This window comes from Aphelocoma coerulescens, chromosome 1A, assembly GCF_041296385.1.
Source record: "Aphelocoma coerulescens isolate FSJ_1873_10779 chromosome 1A, UR_Acoe_1.0, whole genome shotgun sequence".
Lineage (NCBI taxonomy): Eukaryota > Metazoa > Chordata > Aves > Passeriformes > Corvidae > Aphelocoma > Aphelocoma coerulescens.
The window spans coordinates 74,546,055-74,569,929 of NC_091014.1; the positions used below are offsets into that span (position 1 = coordinate 74,546,055).

At 41.6% G+C, this 23,875-nt stretch overlaps 1 protein-coding gene across 3 annotated transcripts in view; it reads right to left on the reverse strand.

Annotated features, from left to right (window-relative positions):
- The window catches only part of BCAT1 (branched chain amino acid transaminase 1), a 60,740-nt gene that overhangs the window by 13,860 nt on the left and 23,005 nt on the right, over positions 1 to 23,875 (reverse strand). For all 3 annotated transcript variants that reach the window (XM_069003508.1, XM_069003509.1, XM_069003510.1), the window contains 6 exons: positions 14,348 to 14,548; positions 10,941 to 11,051; positions 9,927 to 10,046; positions 7,951 to 8,114; positions 6,471 to 6,613; positions 559 to 644 (listed from right to left, as the gene is read on the reverse strand). In XM_069003508.1, the coding sequence (XP_068859609.1) occupies positions 559 to 644; positions 6,471 to 6,613; positions 7,951 to 8,114; positions 9,927 to 10,046; positions 10,941 to 11,051; positions 14,348 to 14,548 (825 nt within the window). The remainder of the gene's footprint in view (positions 1 to 558; positions 645 to 6,470; positions 6,614 to 7,950; positions 8,115 to 9,926; positions 10,047 to 10,940; positions 11,052 to 14,347; positions 14,549 to 23,875) is intronic.

Genomic DNA, 23,875 nt, shown 5'->3' on the forward strand with positions numbered 1-23,875 from the left:
TGTTCTGCGTGACAGGTGTGGGTATTCTGATGATGTTCCTAAGAATCCCTGAAGTAGCATGCCCTTAGTTCCCATTAGATTAAAGGGATTGAATCCATGCTCAGCAAGTTTTGTCAGCAAAGCCAAGCTGTGCGGTGCGGCTGACATGCTGAAGGGAAGAGGTGCCATCCAGAGGTAACCTGAAAGCAGAGTTTCTGACAACTGAACTCAGAGCAACTCAGAGCTCAACTCTGAGCAATAGTTGAAGATGCCCCTACTCATTGCAGGGAGGTTGGAATAGATGGCCTTTAAAGGTCCTTTCCAATGTCAGGTTGGATGGGGCTCTCAGCAGGCTGGGATACTGGAAGGTGTCCCTGCCCATGGCAGGGGGGTCGGAACAAGATGATCTTTAAGCTCTCTTACAACCCAGGCCATTGTGCAATTCTAGGAAGCCAGACTGTTCTATGATCCTATGATTCAACCAGATCAGTTGAACTTTAAGATACTGAGCACCAGAAATGTTTACTTCTGCTGATGTTATAACATGATAATTGAAGCCATTACTGCCAAAACGCTCACCCAATTGCGTGCCAGATCCAAAATGCTTTGCCTTGTCACTCCTGGAAGGATGATGCCATCTAAAGGTGGCGTTGCCAGTTCATTTTCTGACAAACAAAAGAGAAGCACTGGTTGAAAAACAAACTAAAGTTTACTAATTATACACCAAACATGTGGGTCCCTTCCAACTCAGGATATTACATGATTGTGTGGCATCAAAAATATTCCCTATCCAGTAAGATGCAACATATTTAGCAGAGTTCTTCAAGAACACAAACAGATACTCAGTTCAAGTAAGTTGTTGTTGAGTGTCTGAAACCATTTGAGTACACTTCCATGGGTGGGGGAAGAAACATATTTAATACATTAATATATACTTGCCTAATGCCTTGTAGGTGGTTTTACTCCTCTGTACACTGAGGAGTTGCATAACTGCACTGTGCAACTACTGCAAAATATGAAATGGTTCAGTCTTCAAATTCACAGTAGAAAGGCAGAGGGAAAGCCATGTCTGATGATCCCAGGGCAGATCACAACTTTCCTTGAAATGTTTTATTTAATTTGGGAATATGGGATTTAGTATATCCATTCTACAGCAGCAATATGAAACATTTACCAAAAATTTTGAAGTTCATTTACTGAAACAGCAAAGCAGTGGAAATCTTGCCAACCCTCCTTGGAAGGAGACTTCCTTAATGATCTTTTGTTGTAGTCTAGACACCCTTTTTCCCTGCTAATTTTCTCTTTACACAATTAGAGCAATCCTAAGAAAAATACAACAACAATAATTCAACTTGTTCAACTAGTTCGGTTTGTTAGCTTGTGTTTCTTGTTTGCTTTTGAAAAAGAACATTAGATAAAAGTTCATCTAAAAACTAATGAAATTATAGATAAATGGTAAACAATAAACACTTGGTAAACAATCCATAGTTGGTAAATACTTGACTTAAAACACAAGTTTGTATGTAGACTTTGTTCTTCCATCCGGTCTCTGCAGCAATCAGAGTTAATCTTTTTCATTTTAAACCATCACATAGTGTACTCACTCGTTTCTACTATCAGAGAAGACTGACCTTTTACTCTTTTCAGACAGAGCCTTTAAGACAGTCACAAATTTTCACTAAGTCAAGACATCCAGTCTTTCAGTAATACTCTTCATACTTTTCCCTAACCATTTTCTTTCCCTATTTATAATCCTTTTTCTTCTTTGACATTATAAGCATACTATCCCTGCTCAATAATCCACAAACCATTAAGAGTTTTGCATATTTTTACCTAGGTCACATAAAAAAAACCAATAAAAACATGAAGATACATATCTTATGTCCCCTTTCTCCCTGGTTGCAAAAGGATCACTGAATCTAGGCTCGACTGAACCTTTCTCAAAGGAGAACCTCTCTTTAAAATTAATTTCTATAGGTCCTGTGAATATTTGCAGCTGGGTAGAAGAGAGAAACATGGTATTTGTCCTTGGTCTGTGAGAGCAGGTTGAGCTCAGCTGCTCAATTCTGTTTTCAGCACTCAACAAGATATTTCTGTGAATAAACACTGCCTGCCAGCTTCAGATTGATTATATCCTGGGCTCCCCCACTCTGCAAGAGGGGGTATTGGGAGCTGGGACAGGATAGGGGAAGTGGAGGATAAATTCACTGAATCTGCTACTCACTATCCATTCTCTCAGGAAATACCTGTTACTTTCTAATGCAGCCACCCCTCAATTTATTAATTTGGACTTTCATACCAGTGCTTCCATGTTCCTTTTATGAGGAACTTTACACACGTAAGTATTAGGTGTAAACTGCCATGCCAAAATGTATCAAAAAGGTGCCCCAGAACAGGCTGTATGTTCTGCTCTGGTTTGACTAGCTCACAGTGTCATTCCCCAACCTATCCCAGACTTCTAAATACAGCAGCCATCTCTTCTTTCTCATACAGTCAGGAATAACAGCGTTGCCTTTTTGGAGTCTGTCTAGCATCATTCCTACTTGTGATGCATGTCTGGTCCTAATTCTGGCACAACTATCACAAGGTGAGGACTTTAAAACTTTCCATGAGCCACGGGGCTCACCTGATTCTAAACACTGAAAACCTGACAGTCTGCATTTGTGACCCAGTCACAATCTAATACACTCCTTTCTTTAACAGAAAACTTCAAATACTGTGGACTTTGATACCAAAGTTTGTGATTACACTTCTCTGCTTGGTGATGTTGCCACAGATCTTGTCCAGGACCTGCTTAAGCTCAATAACATATATTAACTGATTTGAGCTAGTTTGAAAAGGTGCCAGGCCAAACCAGCCGCCAAACAGCACTAAGCAGACAGGACATGAAAGTCTCAAAATGTTCCAAACAGGCTGCTCTGTAGAATTCTGTCAAGTATACATATGATGCCTACCAGCCTGGGGCCACCCAGGGAACATCTGCTCCCCTGGTATCCGGCAGAGATGGTAACACTATCCAACATGGCATGCCAAAAGCTCATCCTCTCTGTGAACTGATGCCAAACCAAGCTCCATATGACATCAGTTTGTCCATCTCCCAAAAAACAGACTGTGAGCTCACAGACTCCATTTGCCTTCTGAATTGTTTTGATGGGATAGAAGCCTTAAAATGTATAGTTGCAAAAAGGGGGAGAAAAGCATTTGAAGGGAAGTGTCAGGGTTGCTCTTCAGTTGACTCCTGCTATTGTTATAGCAGTAATACTGTCTGCCCAGAGCCCTGTTAAACCTGGTATGGGTTTGCTCTAACAACAGAATTGTATCAGAGTGTTTAAAGGGGTTTTTAAAATGAGGTCTTCCATATTACACAGCGTCACCTGTTACACTACCTGTACTTATGAATACTGAGCAGGTAAGATTACAATCATGGGATGCCTTCAGTACTAGTCATGCTGTAACAATCCTGAGAAATCCACCTAAATATGTATTTTGCCAAAGTGATAACAAATTCCAAGTGAACCCCAGGATCAAGGAGAATGCAGAAAACCCTGTTTCACTAATATTAACAGCTAACTTCTACCACTTTGTTCTGGGTCTTTCTTGTTTACTTCCCTTAGCTTTTCTCCAACTTTTCCCTCATGCAATCACTATCTTGGCATCTGTCTGTTAATTTGCTTTCCTCAATTACTTTTTCATCCTTGGCTTTGTCTGCCACCTCGTTCATTTGCTGCTCCCCCCTCCATGCTATTGCTGGGGCTCTCTGTTAGAACAGAAGCTACAATCCTGATCTTGTTAGTAATGTAATTGTACAAGACAATTCTGTTGCACAGCTAATGTTCCAACTAGAGAATACTACGCAAACTTGCTTTAAATTTTACCAGATTGTTCCAGAGAATCTTTTAACAGATTTAATTTTTAATTTATGAAATTTTGAAGTGGGTACTATTAATCACCATTTTAACAGCAGCACAAAAATATTAAATAATGCCTGAATACTGTTCACAATGCCTTAACATTAAAGATAGAAGTAGAGCCCAAATGGTTGCAGATCATTTTGAAGAAACGTAATTTTTCAAAACTGTACACAGATTTCATAGTTAGCAATCTTCAGATTGGACATATATTTAAATTTTAAAGTTTTCCATAAAGCCAAGCCTATATTCTAGGCAGAAGAACAGACATTGTGACAGGAAGCAAGTCTCAATGTCAAGAGCTTCTGGGATAGTTATATGCTCTGAAGAGGCAGGTGAAAGGGGATGTAGGGTGACTAAATTTTTCACTTAGGGAACATAAACTGTAAATATGATTTGATGAATGAAGTATCACATTCCTGTATTTATGCAACAGCGGGGATCCAGTTTTGGTCATATTATAAGCCTCAGAGTAGCAGTGAGAATACAAGAACAGTACAGAGCAAGTCACGCTATTTCACCAAAAATTGAGCAGTTTTTTTCCCTACTCCGTCCTTGATGTTACAAACAAAATATTTTTTCAGCCTCCTCCTGCCATCCAGGACAACATGTCACCTTTAGTCACAATGCTGTAACTGAAAATATACAGCAAAGGCTGCAAGGAAAGCCTACTCCCATTGGAAGCCTGGCTGTCCTCCAGTCCAGGCTTTACTGGGATGAGCCTTTGGTTATAAACCAAGCAGAGCAGTTCAGACAGCTCGGCAGTGACCTCAGAACACACAAAGAAGGGCATTTTCTTTTGATGATGATCTGCAATTTCTGCCTCACTTTTTTTGATCCCTCTCAGCTGCAGCATTTGCATAACAAAACCAAACCACAGCCTGAGTGTCCTTTGTGAAGTGGCAGAACACAATGACAAGCATGCTCTAAATCCCAGTGCAAAGCCACAGGCAGGTATGTGATGACACACGCATGCAGTGTGAGTGATTGCCAGCCAAAGATCCCATAAATTAAAGAGTTACTCAGCACCCTGGGAGACAGTGAAGTGCCCCATGAGGATAATGCCCGTGTCCTGTGAAATGACAGGTTTGCCAGCACACAGCCTGCTTGGGTGGCAGGAATTACAAGTTGTTTGCTACAGCCACCTCACAATAGCACCATTCAGCAGTGCACTGGTAACACAGTGACTGGCAGATCTTTGGAACACTACGGTGCTGCAGCTGGATAATTCCAGCATATTCCTGGTTTAAGTACAATGAGAACATTGAATTCTAATTATGTCCTCGCTTCAGTGTCCTTTCTCTGGGAAGAACAAGCCAAAATCTATTTTCATGTTTTTCCAGCAAAGTTCCACAAGGCATAAATTTGGCCATCTATCTACACTGACAAATCGACTGCTGCTGTAACAACAAGAAAATGTCTAATATTTCACTTCATTCATAAAGCTTTGCAGACTCATTCAACACTGAGGGAGTATTATTTCTCTTCTTACAAAAGTGGTAAAGATTTTGCAGAAGAACAGGCACCAAAACTGGAGATGGGAGTCAGGTAGCTGGATCCTGATCACACTACATTATCCACAGCACACTGCTATCCCCACAAAATGTTGCCTGTTTTCTGCAGCTGAGCGCTGTCAGAAAGCTGACAGTTTTCAAAGGTACCCCGGGCACTACAAGGAAATCAGTCTGACCCCCTGCATCTGCTGCTATGCAAAAATGCAGGAACTTCATTTTCATGGAGAGCCAGCATTCATGGAAGCCATGAGGTATCCTTTTATTCACTTGCCTGTAGTCTGAACCAGTTATCAGGTACAGCTATCACCCATAACCAGTTATTGCAGCTATCACATCTCAAGCACTGAACACTTGCATCCCCAATGGGTGGTTTTGAGATGCCTAAATGGTTGGCTGCTCATTACCTAGACAGTTTTCTAATCGGTATGTACCTTGCTCAGAGATGACTGTGGGTAGAAAGAGGTAAAAATAGGTTCAAGAATGATGTCTTGAAAACATCTTTTGAGCATTAGTGATACAGGACACTGACCGACATGTATCGCTCTCCCTGCCACCACTGGACAAAACTTCAAATTCTTCAAAGAAAACAGAGTTCTTCATCAATTGGATGCTGAAACGCTTTTGGATAGGTTCAGGAATATTTGACTTGTCACCACGTGATGATGGGAGCCACTCATACTCAAAGATACAGTCTCTGAAGAGTTGCACAGCCATAAGCTGCCTTTTAGCACGTCTGCACTGCTTCCGAGCCAACACCTCCTTGGAGATCAAACATCCTGCTGACACCAAAGCTGATGTGTGACCTTGTGCATGGCTAAACTCTGCCATTCTGAGCATGGGGACTAGCCCAGCAGTTTAGTCTGTTATCAGCAGGCAGCACTCACAGCTGCTCCAGAATCTCCCCTCTCACAACTAACAGTCACCTAGTAATTTTCAGAAGAGAATAGGCATTTTCTTTGTTAAATCATCTTCATTAAAAAGATTATGATCTGTATTCTAATAATCATGTTGTGGATTACGGTCCCAAATGTCTACTTTGTTAAAGTTTTCATGCTTTATGTTACCATACCTCCATCTTCATTTATCCAGTAGAGAAACAGATTCATTGTTCCAACTTCAGTTATTTGGTGATCTTCTCCATAGAGCCACAAAACCTGCTGGCAGCCAAACTCCAGGGCTTCTTGCTGGGCATAAAGAGCAGAACCATAATTCCTTCAGGAAAAAAAACCAAAGAGTTACGAGTAGCTGGTTTGGCATCTTCTCAATTTAAACAAGATTTTGTGCACATCTACCTTATGAGCAAGTGCTCTGCAACAGTCACTGCTTGTCACTGCTTGTCCCTGGGATATTTTCATTGTAAGTACCCCACTAGTATTTTACTAGATCATTTGTACCTACAACCCAAAAACTTTGAAGGGCTGAAGAGCACCAACAACTCAAGCATATCCATCCAAATTGTCTTAAACATACCTCTTGTTCTACATTCTGGACATTAATTATTGCAACTAAAAAGCCTCAGAAAGCACTTATCTTTATTTAGCAGTTGGCATCCTGGAGAGAGAGCAACAATTGCCCTCCAGCTTTTAGGGTTTTTTTGGTTTTTTTTAATCATCTACCTCATGTCAGATGGGTAATATATGTTAGGTGAAACTCTTGGAGCACAAGTATCACCAGAGGTGAGTTGTTTTTTTTTTTCTAGTAAAAGATAGTCACAGAACAAGCATCTCCAGGAAATGCAATTGTGTCTCAATGAATTCCATATCCTTCAGGAGCAAATGTTTTTCTAAAATGCTGCCTACAGAGTGAACCTGACTGAATAATGCCTGCTGCTTTGAGGGGGAAAATACCCCTTTTTGCTTCTGATGGTCAACAACCTTCAAGACGAAAAGTCAGCAGCTCCAAAATGCTGATCACACTGAAGTCAAGTTCTCACCTCTGGGCACAAATCAAGTCAGTAATGACTACTCCATTTTTTCACAGCTGATGTATGAAGGATGCACAGGAAGCAATATATTTCTAAAAGTAAGCTAAATCTCATAAACAAAGAATGAAGGTTCAGAATATCAGCTTGAATGAATTAGTTATTTTCCTGCCCTCTGATTATTCTACCAGCTCAGCTGAGCAGCACTTGACAGCTACTGACTTCCTGCCTAGCCAAGAAACTCCTGGGTAGGACAATTCAAGGAAGGAGGTCAGCAGACAGAGCTGCTCCCTGCTCTGTTGGCAGCAGGCTGCTATACTGATGATGCAGCACAAAGTGGTAACTTCACTGTCAACTGCTGCAAGGGCAAGAGCCAAAGTATTATATGGACACCTTCCAGGTGCAGTTCCTCAGCTTGAGATGCTGCAAAAAAATCAATTGACTGTAATATTCAAACAAAAATATGCAACTGAGTATTTGCAAAGTAGAATTTTGAACTCTTTGTTGTAGTATGTTGTTTGTTTAACTACTGCATTTAATATCTCTATTTCTGCTGGATTAGATACCTCACTAAAACCCAAATCTGCTTTGTGAGCTATGTAGAAAATGCAGGATAATGTTTTCTTACCCTCCCACTTTGCAGTCTCCCGTTCCCCCTTTCCACGCTCTTACGTATTTTGGATCTGCCCATAAGGATATTGGATTAAAGCTTCCACTTGCAAAGTAAGGGCCCACAGGGCTCAGTATGACATATAGTAGGGCTTTAGTCGGCTTCTTCACTCCAAGGGAAGGCTGAAAATAAGGAATGTAAACAAATCAAAAGTTACTGGTATCCTTCAAACACCAGGTGCTGCACCATCAGCTTTTGAAACACTGCTTTCAGCAGAACTGCAGCATGAGAGTGCTTTTACCAGGACAGTGTAAAGTGCTGCAATGAAGAAAAAAATATTTCTATAATGTCCCCCCTATCGAAACAACAACCCTGATTTTATATACTGCCACCATCCACTTACAGCCATTCCACTTATCTATGTATTATTCTAGTGTTCTCAAATAGTTTCAAGCTTTTGAGAATTCAAAGATTAGCTTAACAAAGTGCTATATAATCATACCAGAAGCCCACAAAGCCTTCTGGGGGAAGGAGTGTCAAGACCATTCCTAGCAATAACAACAGTGGAGAAACCACTGTCAGCTGCATTAGTGAGAACTGGCCAGTGCCACTTAGAACTGACATTGCTAGAGTTGAGTGCTGGCTCTCTGAATGCCTGTGTGATAGCTAAAATTATCTGCCTGCTAAAAATAGTTCACTATAGTTCAACTGCACAGGAAATAACCAAGAATGTAACAGTTTCTTCTCCCCCTCCTCTCTGAGAGATGGCTTCTCACACTCCAAGTCATCACCATCAATACTTGAAAGTCTGGTGTTGGCCAAAGTCCCCCAGGTGCTGAAAGGGTTCTTTTGATTTCTGTCTACCTTACTGCTTCAGAAAGACTTCTAACAGGATTAACTGAGATCTTCATATTTTTGCTGACATGATCATCCAAAAGATTGTGCTGCCTGGGTTTCTAATTGTAGTGATTCATAAAAGCTTAGTAGGACAGCAATCTGGAAACAACATGTGACACAGTGGAAAGGCTACAGTGTTGGCTATCCTGAAACAAAGCTTAAAGCAGAAGAATTTCCAAGAACAAAAACAGGGGTAAACCCCTCAATTTTTAATACCAGTACTTTATAGTTACTCAGTGGAGATTTTTTAATCTGAAAATCTGCAACTAGTTTAAAAGTATTAAATTAATGGAGTCCTAGAACTTATGTGAAATGTAAAATGTTCACGTATGGTAAATACTTACAGATATGGATTCTGCAGAAGTTTAGCTTACCTAGTTTGGAACCCACATTCTTTAGCTTCCTTGCCCTATGCTCTACCATTATATGATTCTCTCTTGCTACTGCTGAAAAACAGAATCCTGAAAGATTTAATAAAATAAACTCTCTCTTTCTAACTCCCTTTATCAATACTATAGAATTGACTCACACATGAAACTCAGAGAGGACACATTAATACCTAAGGCTAAGGAGCCTCTTAGAAGGTCAGGTTCAAGAATAAATGGACACAGGAACTAGTCCCTAGTTCTGCTGAAAGCGTCTCTTCTGAGACATCTTAATTTACAGGGTAAAATCTTCCAAAAACTCCTCACTAAGTTCAGATATGACTTGAAATCACAAAATGTACACAGCAATTTCTGTTCCATCACGTTCCCTCCGAATTATTAGGATTTTAATATTACCATGTCACCTATAACTATCCTTTCAGCACAACCCCAATACTGACATGCGTTGTTCCATTCCCACTGCGAGTAGTTACTCGGTTTACTTTCCGTGCTCTGAACCAGTGTGGCCACTAAGTGGCGGTGTGGTCAACGTTAAATTTGTGCTGTGGCGCTATAGCCGAGGGACTCCAAAATAAAACCAAAAAACCGATCTGCCCCAAACTTAATCCTGTCACCTACGGACTGCTGAGTATTTCCCTTTATGGACGGAGGATTTTGCCTCGTACCTAAATAAACAAGAGTTAAAGAAAGGAAAAAAATAATGCTGCCCACCTCAGTTCCAATTAGGGTAGGACGGATGTACAGGCTGGCAGAGGTTGAGTATGGGACCCATTCCTGTTCCACTTCCACAAGCTTACGGATGCACTCTAACAGCTCGTTCTGGTCAAAAGACTGGGAAGGAAAAGAAAGGGATGAAAGCAAATGGAGAAATAAAGCCAGAACACTTTGTGGTCTTTACAGATCCATATGCTACAGGGAGCAATTCCTCAAGGATATGCAACAGTGACACTGTAGAGGTTCACAGGACTACATACATCACCTTCCTTGAGTTCATTCCTCACAGAATTTAATATCCCATGGTCTTAGCTACTGTGCCTTTTTGTGCAGTATCCTGAATGACCTCCTTTGCTCCAAAGTATCCTCCTGAGATGGTAAAAAGGAACCATTGACTCTTCTTGCCTCCAAAGCATGGGGAGAACTCTCTGTGCAGCCAACTCAGCCAGGCATGCTGCAAGTTACTGCACCATCTCTTCTACAGAAGAGTGCTTTGGTTCACAACTCCAAGGGGCCAGCAAGTCTCCCAAAGTTCCCAAGTTCTTACAGCAATTAAGCTAATAAGCCTGGGAGGAAGTTCACTGGTCAAGGTACAATTGCTAAAAGCAGTGTTAGGCTACTGGCATTACCAAAACCAAAGGCACTCAAGAGGCCGAACAACTTAACTGAAGTGGAAAGAAGAAAAGGGAGAACATTAGCACCAGGGCAAATCAGACAGCTGTCTGTATGCAAATACCTACAGAACAGAACCCATCCCTCAGAAACACTCTGTACATCCAAGGCAGCAGGGAAACAACAATGAAAGCAAAGCACTCAGTGTTCTGACTTTTTTAAAATAAGGAATTCAAACAGTTTCCTTCAATTAATAAGATCAGTTAACAGAGTTTTACTGAGCTATCAAAGACTTAAAAGCGTTTGGTAAATACTACTACTGAAAAGCTTTAGAGATTTGCACTCTGAAAATGAAAACATGCTGTGACTTAAGGAGCAAGAGATGCCTTGGGTACGTACTGGCAGAGTTGTTCTCCGTGCTGATCGCGCCATCCTGTCCATGTTGAGGGCTGGCCGGAACAGGCGGATCTTGCCATCCACTCCTCGGTAAGCCTTCATCCCTTCGAACAACTACCGAGCCAGACAAGGAGGGAAAAGAAATCAAGTAGTAATTGAGATGTTACCTCATGATGATCTGTGCAAAAGCAGAACACACCCTTTGGAAATAAAATCTTCACCTTCCTGCTCACAGTACGCAAACGCAAAAATGCTAACTAGTGAATTCTGGCAACACATTCCTGTGAGATAGATTTATCTGAAGTATAGGCAGGTCATCTCTGTAATACAAACTTCGTAGTTCTTTCTCTGTCAAGGAACTTCATGATAACCTTTTTTTTTTCTTTTTTCGTAATTTGGTTACAGCAATTAAAATTTGTAGCATGTGTTTGACTTAACTATTCCCTCACATCCTGACTAATACCTGAGTCAAAACAGCATTTTCACTTACATAAGGGATCTACAGAATTTTATAAAATACATGTTGATTATTTTTAGGGGTCTGTCCAAAACACATCTTTGTTAGGAAGCATAGAATAAGGTAATTGAGAGAACTCTTGTAAAGTTCTTGCTGTAATTGTAGCAGGAACTGGTCACTTATTTCCCCCTTTTACCCCTATGCTGTGGAATGGTGTTTAGCCTGCATGACAGTGATGAAGCCTTACACTAGAGATAAAGTGCATGAAAATATTTTCTCTATACACTTTACAGGAAATTTAAACATAGTTATCCCATCGGACTGCAGGATCCAGACAACTGGTGTTGACAATCAGAAATCCTTATCCTATCAATGCCCTCCCAGAAAAATGCCTTACAGCATCTCCAAACCACATCAAAAAACATGCCCACAAAATATCCAGTTATTTTCAGTTACAGATTGGTAATTTCTAGTTATAGACAGAAAACACATATATAAACTCACACTAATACATATGTATACACAGGTATTATTTAGATTAAGTATAAAAGGCTCAGATATGCTTAGAGACAACAGTTCAGATTCTTAGAATTTATCTTCCAAAGCATTTCTTGGTACATTAAATTCCAGTGTAAGTGCTATGAATTTAACTGCATCACTGCTGTCAGCCTCTCAGGCTTCTTCTCCTCTGACTGTTCCACAAAAAGTGGCTGGAACTGCATCCTATGTGGTTGGAAGTCTAGACAGGCATTATTTTATTTGGAAAAAAATAATCCTGTATTTGTGCACAAGTCATTTTAACAGAATATTTCAGGTTTCACTATTATCAAATTCCATTATATTTTTCCATAAGGATCAGTGAAATGCAATCTTTAGAAAGCTTGCATGCAGTTTCATGGCAGAGCTAGGTCCTTCCACATGACAAATTTTAATTGGGTTGTAATTGGGTTGCAGAATCCCAGCAATTTTCCTCAGGCTGTGTGCCAATTATGTAGCAGAACCAGAATTAGAACCCACAACTTTTTGCCTTCAAAACTTATCTTAGTCCTATGGCAATGCCAACTTTACTGAAACCTTGGCACAGTTTTGAAAAATAAGTTGTTCCTAGGGTAGACATTGTAGCCACAAGAAAAAGAAAAATATCTTTAATAAAGGATAGCATAGCTGGTCATCTGGCTGATAATTTGATACGATTTTTACTGGGCCAGTTACTAACTGATGGCACATTGTTGGAATGTTACTTTCTTATCACAGAACACATTTCCCTCCCCTCACCCTTCTCCCAAACACATTCACAGAACTTTCAATGAGAGGGAAAAGGGAGGAATGTCACTATTAAGATTTGATCAATGGTTTGACAGAAGTAAAAATCACATCATTACTGAAACACAAAGCCTTCTCACGATGTTAAATCTTTTTCTCTAAAAATAAATGCTTTTAATCTTCCAGAGCTCAGTAAAACCTTTGACTCATTAAAAAGGGAGACAGTGATGTGTTCCAGAAATGTTCAGCTTTAATGAAAGCAACTGCTGTGGTTGCTCGATGGTTGGTTGCTACAGTGGTGTGAAAACAGTATTGTCTGACATCTGTACATCACGAGAGCTGGATCTGGAGTTCAGCAGATCCAGATTACCACACTGCATCATGAAGGGCAAGGAGAAAGGGGAGGGAATGCCAAATTCATCACTTTTATTATACCCACTGTGTATTCATTGAGCCACAGCAATGACACCAGATTCTCCTCTGTCTGTCCTCTTGGCTAGAGGAAACGTGATGCAATAAGGGTAAAAGAATAAAAAAAAAAATGGAAAAAAAAATAAGAGCATATTCATATTAGCAATGATTTCAGACCAGGTCAGAGGCCAAGCATTACAGCAATATGCTACTAAGAGTGAAATACAGATTTGGGACTCCAGCGTGGTTTCTTACAAGAAGTAAGAAGTGCAGATCAAGAGCTACAGCCTCGGTCACAGGGGTCTGTTGTAATTTACACAGGACCTCTGGAGGCTTGGTGACTAGATGGAGAAAAATCAGTCAAAATAAAAATGGTGAAGGCAGAAGCTCAGGGACAACAAGCAGGGAAATCTTCCCTTATACCGCTGGTTAAAATACAAAAAATTTTAAAAAAGGAAAAAAGGAAAAATATAAGAAATAGTAAAAGCAGCACAAGCAACTCCACACACTTCAGTGGAGACACTCCCACCTACCCAGAAGTGGGAGGAGAAGTGGGCTTCCATTTCAGGGCCTGTGCCCTGCTGGGGCTCCCACACAGGTGTGAGTACAGCCAGAGCTGCTCTGAAGGCACAAAAGGCAGCTTTATGCAGTAATCAGCTAAGCACAGAAACTTTAAGCACAGAAACTTTAACCACGCTGGTTTCCGACTTGACATTCCACTTCCCAAAGTTCCTTGGTGTATGTTCTCTCCTTAAAGACACTTGTACATGCTGAGTGCATCACATCTAGTTCCGAGCTTGAGGGATTTTCAGAGTTCCAAACAAGCACCTATCTAGTTTGTCCTGCAATCCAAGCTATCAACCTTTAAATCAGCTTCAAGACACTTTCACGAAGTACATGTTCAGTCCCCCAATTAAAGCTACTCTGAGAATCTCACAGGCTTACACAGTCCTGCACTGCCACATCAGAGACAGTAACTGGACCAACCCATTGTCAGTGAATGAGAATGGTTTTTCAAATAAATTTATCACCACACAAGAAAGAGCTCACCTTCCCTAGGACAGGACTTTTAAGTGTGCTCTAATCCCCAGGCCACAGCTGCTTCTGTGTTATACATAACCCTGTTATAAATAATGCAATTATTCTGGAAGAACACCAGTTAACAAAACAAAATGTAACTCAATACTAATGAACTTAAGGCAGTAATAGTCCTTGTATTACAAAGCTGTGTCTTCCAGAGTTAATAAAATAGTGGTTTCCAAATCAATTTAATACTCACTTCTATAGCATAATGCAGGGCTGAGGAGGCTGGATGTAATGAGAGGTTCTCTAGTGGCTTAATATAGGGTTTCTCCCATCCTGAAGCCAAGGACCATTCTATTGTCAGCATATTATCAGTGAACACAGTTCCAAATACCAAACCAGTGGGGTCTGGTTTTTCCTTGAACGTCGTAGCTGGGGTGATAATCAAGTCGGAAGCCTGAAGGAACACAGAGACAAAAATGAAGTGTATCAAAATAATGAAGTCAGACTGATTTAAAATTATTCTGCATCAGTGAACATAGACAAGCCTTAACATTTTCTCTGTAGGGATATTTAATGACATGATGGTTAAAGGCAACTAACCTCTAAGTAGCTGGAGAAATATTCATAAAGTGCACACAAACATATACACAGTGCTGTTATACAAGAAGTAGCATATTTTGAAATTCTGTTTAAGAATTAAGTTAAAGTAGCAGTACAAGGTATAAAACTAGAAAATTAGCACACGAAATCTCTTGGACAGTAAGGTTAACAGCCCTGTACAAGTTCTAGAAACACCCAATTGCTGTACCACAAAATATAAGCTGATCATCAGAAATTAATCTCCGTCACAACTAAGTAGATGTTACACTGATTTTCCTTTAATACATAAAACCAGTGTAAGAGATCAGAGCCTGCAGTCAGCAAGTTACTTATGTCACCATAACTTGCTCATTCACACACTTATCTTCCTAGAAAGAACCCATTAGCAAAGAAGGCTAAATGTTTCCCTGCATGAGGGACTGCAGAGACTCTCTTGTAAGCCATGATTAGCAGCAGACATGCACCGCAGGGGTTTGTACTGTTTTTGGCTAATATTTCTTTATGGTAGCTCCTGTGGTGTGAATCATCCGAAAGAACAGCAGGGAAATAAGGAATACAGGATCTCTGATAAGGAATGCAGGATCTCTGGCACGTCACTCCCCTTTTATTCATAGGTAGGGGCTGAACAACTAGAAAGGGCTACAAAGTAGGCAGAGCCTTGATTCACCCTCTTCCTTCTCTTCCTATACCATCTGAGCATTTAAACTGTGCTGCTCAAAAGCAAGGGAGAATTCAAAGAATCACATTCAAAGCTCCATTTTCCTTCCTAACATAAGTCAGAAAGCACTGTCCCTTATTACAGACCCCCAAAGTGAAATCCTGCTCCTCTGTGCTGAGTGCATATGGAATAGACTGGAACACAGGTAATCCAGAATAGTGATCAAATGATTTGCAAATGCTCTAAAAGGTGCTTCCGCAAGAAATATCAGTGTCTTGGACTTCTAAGCCCCTGCACACATTTTGCAAAATGAGGCAAAATCAGTCCCAAGCTTTTGAAAAAAGAATATGTGTACCCCTGCTTCTTCAAACAACCTAATTTTCAAGATGCCTTTAATGAACCTGTTTCTTATTGACTGGTTGTTTTGGTTTAGGTTTGGTTGTTTGGTTGGGTTTGTTTTTGCTTAATGGCTTAGATGTGAAATTAACTTAGAGCGGGAGCACATTAATAGTTAAAAGCTTGTTTCAACTATCTCCAATTATAGGGCTTGTCGAGATATTACAGTGCATTAGTCTGGTTGAATTAATACATAATCTGATGAAACAACAATTACTCTTCTTAACTCTTCCCTTTATTCTTCTGACAGTGAATGCTCCAACAGGAGAAGCACTACCTAATGATGTCCTGAAACTAATTTTACCTGGCAACCTCTTACCACTCTTATCATGCTTTAGAAAAAAAAGGTATCACAGAAGACGGGGATCAAAATAAAAGCCACGGAGGAGTGTTTGCAATCATCCACAGTGCAAGACAGCTCAAGCAAACAACTACATGAAGCAGGGATGTCAGTGGGGCTTAAGTGAGTATGTAGAATACAACTATATCTTTGTGTTTATCTCTGCACAGAACCACAGCTTCTAAAGAACTCCCTCTTCCAGTGGTATCATCTGCTTTCCCTGGAGTCCAGCCTTCTGCATCTCGGGTCACTTGCATTAGGGTAATTATCTTTACAATAAACTGGCCCGGAAATAGCTTTTATTTAAGGATGGGAATGAATTTTAACTTGGCTCTTCTCATAAACCCACAAGCACATGTAGAGGGAACAGCAAGCTGCAGCCACAAGTAAATACACTCACTGCACTTCGAGTCCCTTGAAGGCAGAAAGCCTGGAGACGTAAGAAACTATGATCCTTATCCAGAAAAGAAACAGACAGCTCCCAGACCACAGAGCTTCCTGGAAGTACACAGTCTGACCAGGGATCCCACTTGCTCTTTCTCACCTCCTTCAGAATTTGGGGAAACCAGTTTTCCTCCAGACACCGTGCCAACGCCTGAGTCAACAATATCAGGTACAGCACTTGACCCATAACAATTCCTTCAAACAACCGTAGGGAACACCCTTGGTAAGACCTCAGAGAGAGGCTAAACTGCACAGACCAGTAGGGCAACAATCATCCAACAGGCAAAAAGGCAATTTTTCTCATTCTTATAATCCTGTTAAGCTCTCTGGAGAGCCACTCTTTTGGCCATTACTTTCTTAATATCCTTTCTTAGGACTCTATCCACTATGTCTTTTTCTCCCTGTTTCTACCAAGCAGTGCAAATTAACAGCATGCAAAAGCACCCAAATCTTTCAGAATCTAAATGCTTTTTGTGCCAAGACAGCATCAAGTGCTGCAATGCATTTGGTCTTCTTTTTCTGTGAAGGATGACACATTGAGAGGAGGTGTTGGAGGATCATCTTTGGAGTACTCCCACCACAGGGTGGTCTGCACAAAGTATTACCAGCACCCTCAGCCTCTTCTGGGTCCCTGAGAAGTGGGACGCCCTACACAACACCTCACCTGGCTCACAAACCCTTTGGGCTTCACTTATTCAAGAGCACCAAGAGGGAAATCACTCAGAAGAACCCACAAAAGGGAAGCAGAGCACAGCCAGGTGACAAATGCCAGGGTACTGATTAAGTATCAATGCCTCTTATGTTAATATCACTCATTAAAAGATTATCACAGTGCTACCCCGCTATCACCTATGACCTTTAAAAACAGCAATTTACTTTTTTCCTTTGCCAACATTCCCCAAGCCCTGAAAGCAGCATGTTAAGGATGCATTAGGGATTGGCATTAGCACCCATCCAGATCTCTCCACTGTTTGTACTGCCAACACAAAGGGGAACTTTCAGCTGGACTTGTGTTTTGCTGGCTTTGTTTATCCAACATGCTCTCAAAGCACCTCCTGACGCTGTTGCCTAATAAAACCATTAAACTGGAAGGAAAACCTGTAAATGCCAAACAAAAAGGATAAGAGAGATTAAAAAAAGAAGTGGATGTGGCACATGGTGAGTGCAGTTATTTAGCACCTGTTGCCTAAAGTAAAATGATAAAGACATTGTCCTGAGCCTGCAAAATCTCCATGTCACAGCAGAAAGGAACGTACATACAAGATGTGCGTGCCAATATGCCAGCCCAGGACACTCTGGTAAGGGAATAGGAAGCATCAGATTGCCCTGCCTATGGGAGGCAAAAGGGAGTGATGGGGAAGCCAGCCGGATACTGCTGATTTTCAGGGCTTATATGGCAACATTATACCTGCAAAGGGCCACTGGCTCAAAAAGATTTTTTTTTTGAGAACCCCCTCATCTGAAAAGTGCCTGTTAATTCCAATGCAGCTTCTTTCAGGGCAAAGCTTTACCCAGCCCAAGTAAAGAAGATATAATGTGACTGTGACCTCTTGAAACGAAAATTCATCATTTGATCAAAACAGATCTTCTCACTTATGAGATGGGTCAAATTAAAGGTGACATGCTGGTTCATGTCCATTCTAACCAAAGCTGTGACAAGACATCCTGGTGCCCCTGGCCAAGCCGTCAGTTTAATGCTTGTTCTACCTGGCCTTGGCAGTAGCTTTAAGTTGATTTGGAGCTGACAGCAGCCCCTGGCCAGACCTGTTACTCTCATTGTTGCATTCCTACCTTTCTTACCCTACACAGCTGTCTCAGGTAGGTGCAGACGGCAAGATCATATTTGTCCTACTCTTTCTACCAAGTCAATACCTTCCCAAATCATCCTTGGCTGCAGTTATTTTCACTGAAAATCCTAGACCATAAGCAGTAGGTTGGGCAGCTGTAACAACTGTAATTCATTTGACATACCCAAACTCTTCTAAACACTGTGCTAGGCCAGGCATTTCTATCACTTACTTGAGTAAAAACACACCTGGCAGCCTCAGCTATAAAATAGCTCACAGGTTACCTAACAACAGCAGCAAGTTTCAGCAGAGATCCTCAAACTGTTAACATGCACCCAGTGAGACTTACTGCAATATCTTCTAATGAAATAAGTAAAAGGGTATGAACATCCCTGACTTCCAGTCAAGGTGACTCATTCAAGATCACAAGCAACTGCAACAATTTTTTATCTTATGCTGAGTTTTTAAGCATATCCTAGGAAAGATCAGGGCCTTCTCATGCAATAACAAACAGGGAAGCACAGGCAAAATCAAGTAACTTGCTTTGCCCCTGCACTTGTGAACAGCAATGGAGCAAATTCTGAGAAGGACACAGATTACAAAAAGCACAAGGAATTACTATAAAGGGGAAAGGTAACAAAGCATAGTTGAGAAGAGTTGGAGAGAATGAGTTTGGGTCTATACAGAATGCTATTGAAGCAGGCTCCAGGGATGAGGATTTCCTGCCTTTCAGTCCTTATGGCTGTGGCTCGCTCATCTTTTCCAGCACTCAGCTTTCCAGCCACTCTTCCCCACGCCTGGGGTATTGCCTGGGGTTGTTGTGAGTTGTGGCGGAGAGCTTGACAGGGCAGGGGTGGGGAACCAAGCTTGTGCAGGTCTTTATGTCACTGGGATTGGGAATGCTGATGGGATGCTGAACGAATCTTGGTATTCAACACACTTAGGACATTACAGCTCAGTAGGTGATAGGACCAAACCTCGCGGGCTAAGACAGTTTAATATCTGGGTGATATGCTTTAGGGGTTAAAATGATAGTGCTGGATTGACAGTTGGATTTGATGATCTTAAAGCCTCTTCCAACCTTGATGATTCTATGAATTAAGAAAACAAAAGAAAACCGAACAAGTGATGCAAAAGGCCATGATGGCTCACATTACCAGCCACCTGATGCCTCACCAGTGCAGGAGGAGGAGCAGGAGCTTGCAGTTGTGTTGCTGAGCAGATGTAATGAGGAGTGGGCTATCCCCAGCAGGGTCAGCTGTCCTGGCTGTATCCCCTTCCCAGCATCCTGTGTCCCCCAGCCTACTCACTGGTGCTGGGGCAAGGAGCGGAAAAGGCCTCGGCACTGTGCACTCACTGCTCAGCTGTGGCTCAAGCAGTGGCATGTCACCCATGCTGCTTTGGCCACAAATCCAAAACTCGGCAGCACACAAAGCTAACTTGATCCCATCCTGAACCAATCCACATGCTCTGTGCACTGGTGTTCTCATGAGACATCAGGCACAAGCACAGTGCCAGCCCAGAGATTCCCTGGCAGGCCTGGTCACCTTCTGTCCCACAACTTGTCCTCAGCTTCATAGGGAAGCTGAAAACAGGGCAGGGACTGCCTGGATCTGCCTGATGCTGGGACAGCTGGGGATCAACACTTTCCCCTCCTTCTCTGGCAGAGTCCCATGATGGGAGCTGACCACGCAGTCAGGCAGTTCGATGAGATGCAGATCTGCTGCCATGCCAGAATATGCCTTTGCCCAGGAGGCAGGGAGCACGGGGAGGAAGAGGGGTTAGCTGACAAAGCAGCAATCCAGTGCTCTGCATGGGAGCTCCAACTCCCCGCGGGGGTTCGGGGAGGAAGGACTAAGAACTAGGGCTCTGCCAGGCCAACACTTGATGTCCTTTGTCACTGTCCTCACAAGCAGCAACTCATTTGCTTCCCCATCTGGGAACTGCTGCTGTGCCTTTTCTTGCAGACCCCACTGACAATGCAGAGCTTGTCAGCCCCAGCCCCTCCTGTCAGGCAATATCCAGGCTCTTCCATGGCTCTCTGGTGCCCAAAAGCAGCAGCCTTTCCAGTCAACCTGGGACAGACCACATCTGATGCACAAAGACAACAGTGAGCACAAAGCTCAGACACACAGCCTGAAAAACACCGCAGGTCCCCCAGCCATGTGCCAGCCCAGACTGCCAAGACCAGCAGCCCCTGCCCTGTCAGCCAGGCGGCATCGGGGCTGTCCCATGGCTGTTTGGCAGTCCAGAGCAGCAGCTGCTTCCCCCAACCCGGAGCAGACAGGATCCAGTACTGCTCAGGACATGAACAGCAGTCACAAACGCCACACAGCCCAACGTGGCTCTCCCACAGCTCCACGGCAGACAAGACGGACAACCACTGTCAGCCTGGGCCAATTCAGAAACAATGGTGGGTGAGAAAGCACCACAGACAGCCTAAAAAGCACCACAGAACCAGGCATGTGCCAGGCCCCTCACCCACCACAAAGTCATTCTGCTCATCAGCACTGGGAGACCCCACATTCATTTCCCAGTCATGCCCTGTTTCTTTTCCCATCACCATCTTCTTCAGAAAAGACTGCTAGTTCTAGGGGCAGAGACCATTACTTTCTATACAGAGCCCTGTATAGCTCTTATCACAATAATAAAGTCTACAGTAGCAATAATAAGAACACAGAATTCTATCAACTCAAAACAAGAGTAAGAAAGTCAAATAAATTCTTAGAAATCTATTACCACCTTGTAAGTATAAAATTAACGTTCATGTAAGCTATCCTATAATCCCTTTACCATCAATACTATTTTAAATTTACAGCAGAGCCTGAGGCTTGAGAATGGAAAGTGTGCCAAGATGTAATAAGATTTGAGGGGGAAGAAAGCCCTATTTTTCCTACTACTACTACCAAAAAAAAAATTTAAAAATTTTTTAAAAAATCATCCTTCTGCGATCCCAGGGAACATATCAAAAATATTAGGAATGTTTCAACATAAAGCTTCCCAGAAACTTCATCTCAGAATATGTTAGCACACGTAATTGGACTGAGGCCTGAAATCACTGCATCACGTTGGCTGTACATTGGGTAATAAACCACAAAACAAATGACAAAGCAAAAGAGAGTCAAGGCTCTGAATCAGTTGTGAGACAGTCATGGAAACAGCAGAAAATATGGCTGAAAGGACTATGCCTAGTCCATCCTATGCAAGGCATCTAACCTAAACTATTCATAACAGATACTTCTCAAATATTTGTCTAAGCAAAGAATGAAATTCTGCTACACTCTGCAAGAAAAGGAGGGCAGCATAACCTACTGCTGGCTTCTTTAACCTTTCCCCTGATCCTGCAGAGGCTCCAACTCTGGTGCAGCAATGTTTGATCTGGAGCAGTAGGCAGGGAAGTAAACCTGCTCTGACAAGAAAACAGAGAAGTGGTTGGAATTGACGTAAAATTCTTGCCTGAAGGAGTGAAAAGGGCACCTAGGGCAGCAGCACAGCTGAGAATATATTCTAAAGCCCTCAAAACACAACAGAAGGGAAATAAAGATGTTGGAAAGCTACAGTCAGGCTAGATGATAGAGAAAGCATAGAAGACATTTATTTTGCCCTAAAAACGTATCATTCATTTCAATAGCACTAGCTAAATTTTACGAGTTTTTCCATGTTGCTGAAGTGCTGTCTGCATAACTTCCCACTGATTTGATCCAGAAACCATTTAAGTTAATAAAGACCATTTCTTCCAGCTTTGTACGAATATGGATTGTAAGGCAGGTAAAACTACTTGAATCTTTACAGCCTCATCCATTTCTTCTGCTTCAGGAAAATTACATGCATTTATAATCGTTAGGTTTGGGGGGTTCTTCTCCATTACTCATTCGTCTGTTTTCCACTAACAAGTTTTGAAAGATGTATTTTAAGGTTAAGAAAGAAGCTGGGATGGGGTTCCTACAGATCCTAAGGAAACTTTCCACCGGATATTAAGGAAATCTTAAGAAAATAATCTACTTGAATTTAGTGAGGTCTACCTCTTCTACTCCAGGTATTTGTATTTTCAGATCTACAAGGAACAGTCACTTAGTATCTCTTCTATAAAAAGTTCCCTAAAACATTTCAAATATGATTCTCTCTATATAATTCAAACCACCAAGGTGCTGATGAGACTATTTAACATTGGAATAAAAACCAGACACACTTATTGTATTTTGGTCCTATGCATCATTTCTGTTTGGTAACAGCTATTCCAATCAACTAAGTGGGGTCATCAGGACGTGTGAGCAGGCTTAAATGCAGTCATTGCACTGGTGTGAAAAACACACTGCTGCAAGCCCACTGTTACTTTTGGGCAACTCAACTCTAAAAATCCTCTTTGTCTGTGCAACTGCACTTCACGTCTGCAGTGTAGACACACCTGGGATTCAGATTAGAAAGAAGCAATTCCATTTAGGGAAACACAGACTGCAATTCTCTAATAGCAGAAAGTCCTCTCATGCATTCGTACACAAACCATTTCATAAAAACAGAACTAGGACCATTTTTCACTAATGGAAGACACTGGCTAGTTACCTAATTCATATGATCCAGTATTAACACAAACTGCTTCTTCTCAAAGATCTGACAGCTTGGTTAATCCAATTCCTGATGCTGTGCTGCTCCTTGCCTCACAACCACTGTATTTCTGCATTGTAGCATAAACACAATGTTTCATTTTTAGAAAGAGTTTGCCTGGGAGAAGATTTGAGTCTAATACAAGCTGAGGGCTCACACTGGCCTGTGACACAAGACTCGAATAGAGAAGTCTCTGACATTTCACCAATAACACATCTTTGAACAAAGATTCAAGATACTACCGTCTCCTGGTTTGGAAAACATCATTTGTATTTCACATGAAGCAATTGAAACAAAAAAATGAGATTTTTGCATCTAATCTTCCCCGAAAGAAGTAGCCATGCTGAACGAAGAAATGAATTGCAAACCTAAATTTCAGACAAACAAGTTGGAAGTATTTTGCCTAAGTAGCCTGGCCAGTCACAAACATGTTGTGTGGAATAGCCAAGAATAGAATCATAATCTCACATGTCCAGGTCCTGAGCAGTTGCAATTAAATCTTCTTACCTGATTTTAATAAGCTTGCACACATGCAGGGAAGAGGATTCATGGAATGCAGGCATTCAAAACCTTTTGGAAATATAAAATGCTTTCATGGTACAGTGTCTATATTATACAGAGGTTACGGGAACCATTTCAAAGATTCAGTTAACCACACCTGCCTTTTTCTCTGATTCCATCTCCTTTTGACAGTGGTACACAGAAGGTAAACTTAAAAATTGCCACAAAATTCAGTGTCTCATCTGCCAATGAAACTGCCAGAGTTTGCCATTTCATTCCACTCAGTATTTTCTTAGAAACAGGGACTAAATATGGGATTAACATAAACCTCTTCCAACTCTCTAGGCTGTTAATTCATTGAAAGTTCTTATATCTTTCCAAAAGCAAGCAGGAAAGCCAAGAGAACCCTATGGAGAAAAACCAACCAAACTTAATTCTCTTCCTAAATTGTAG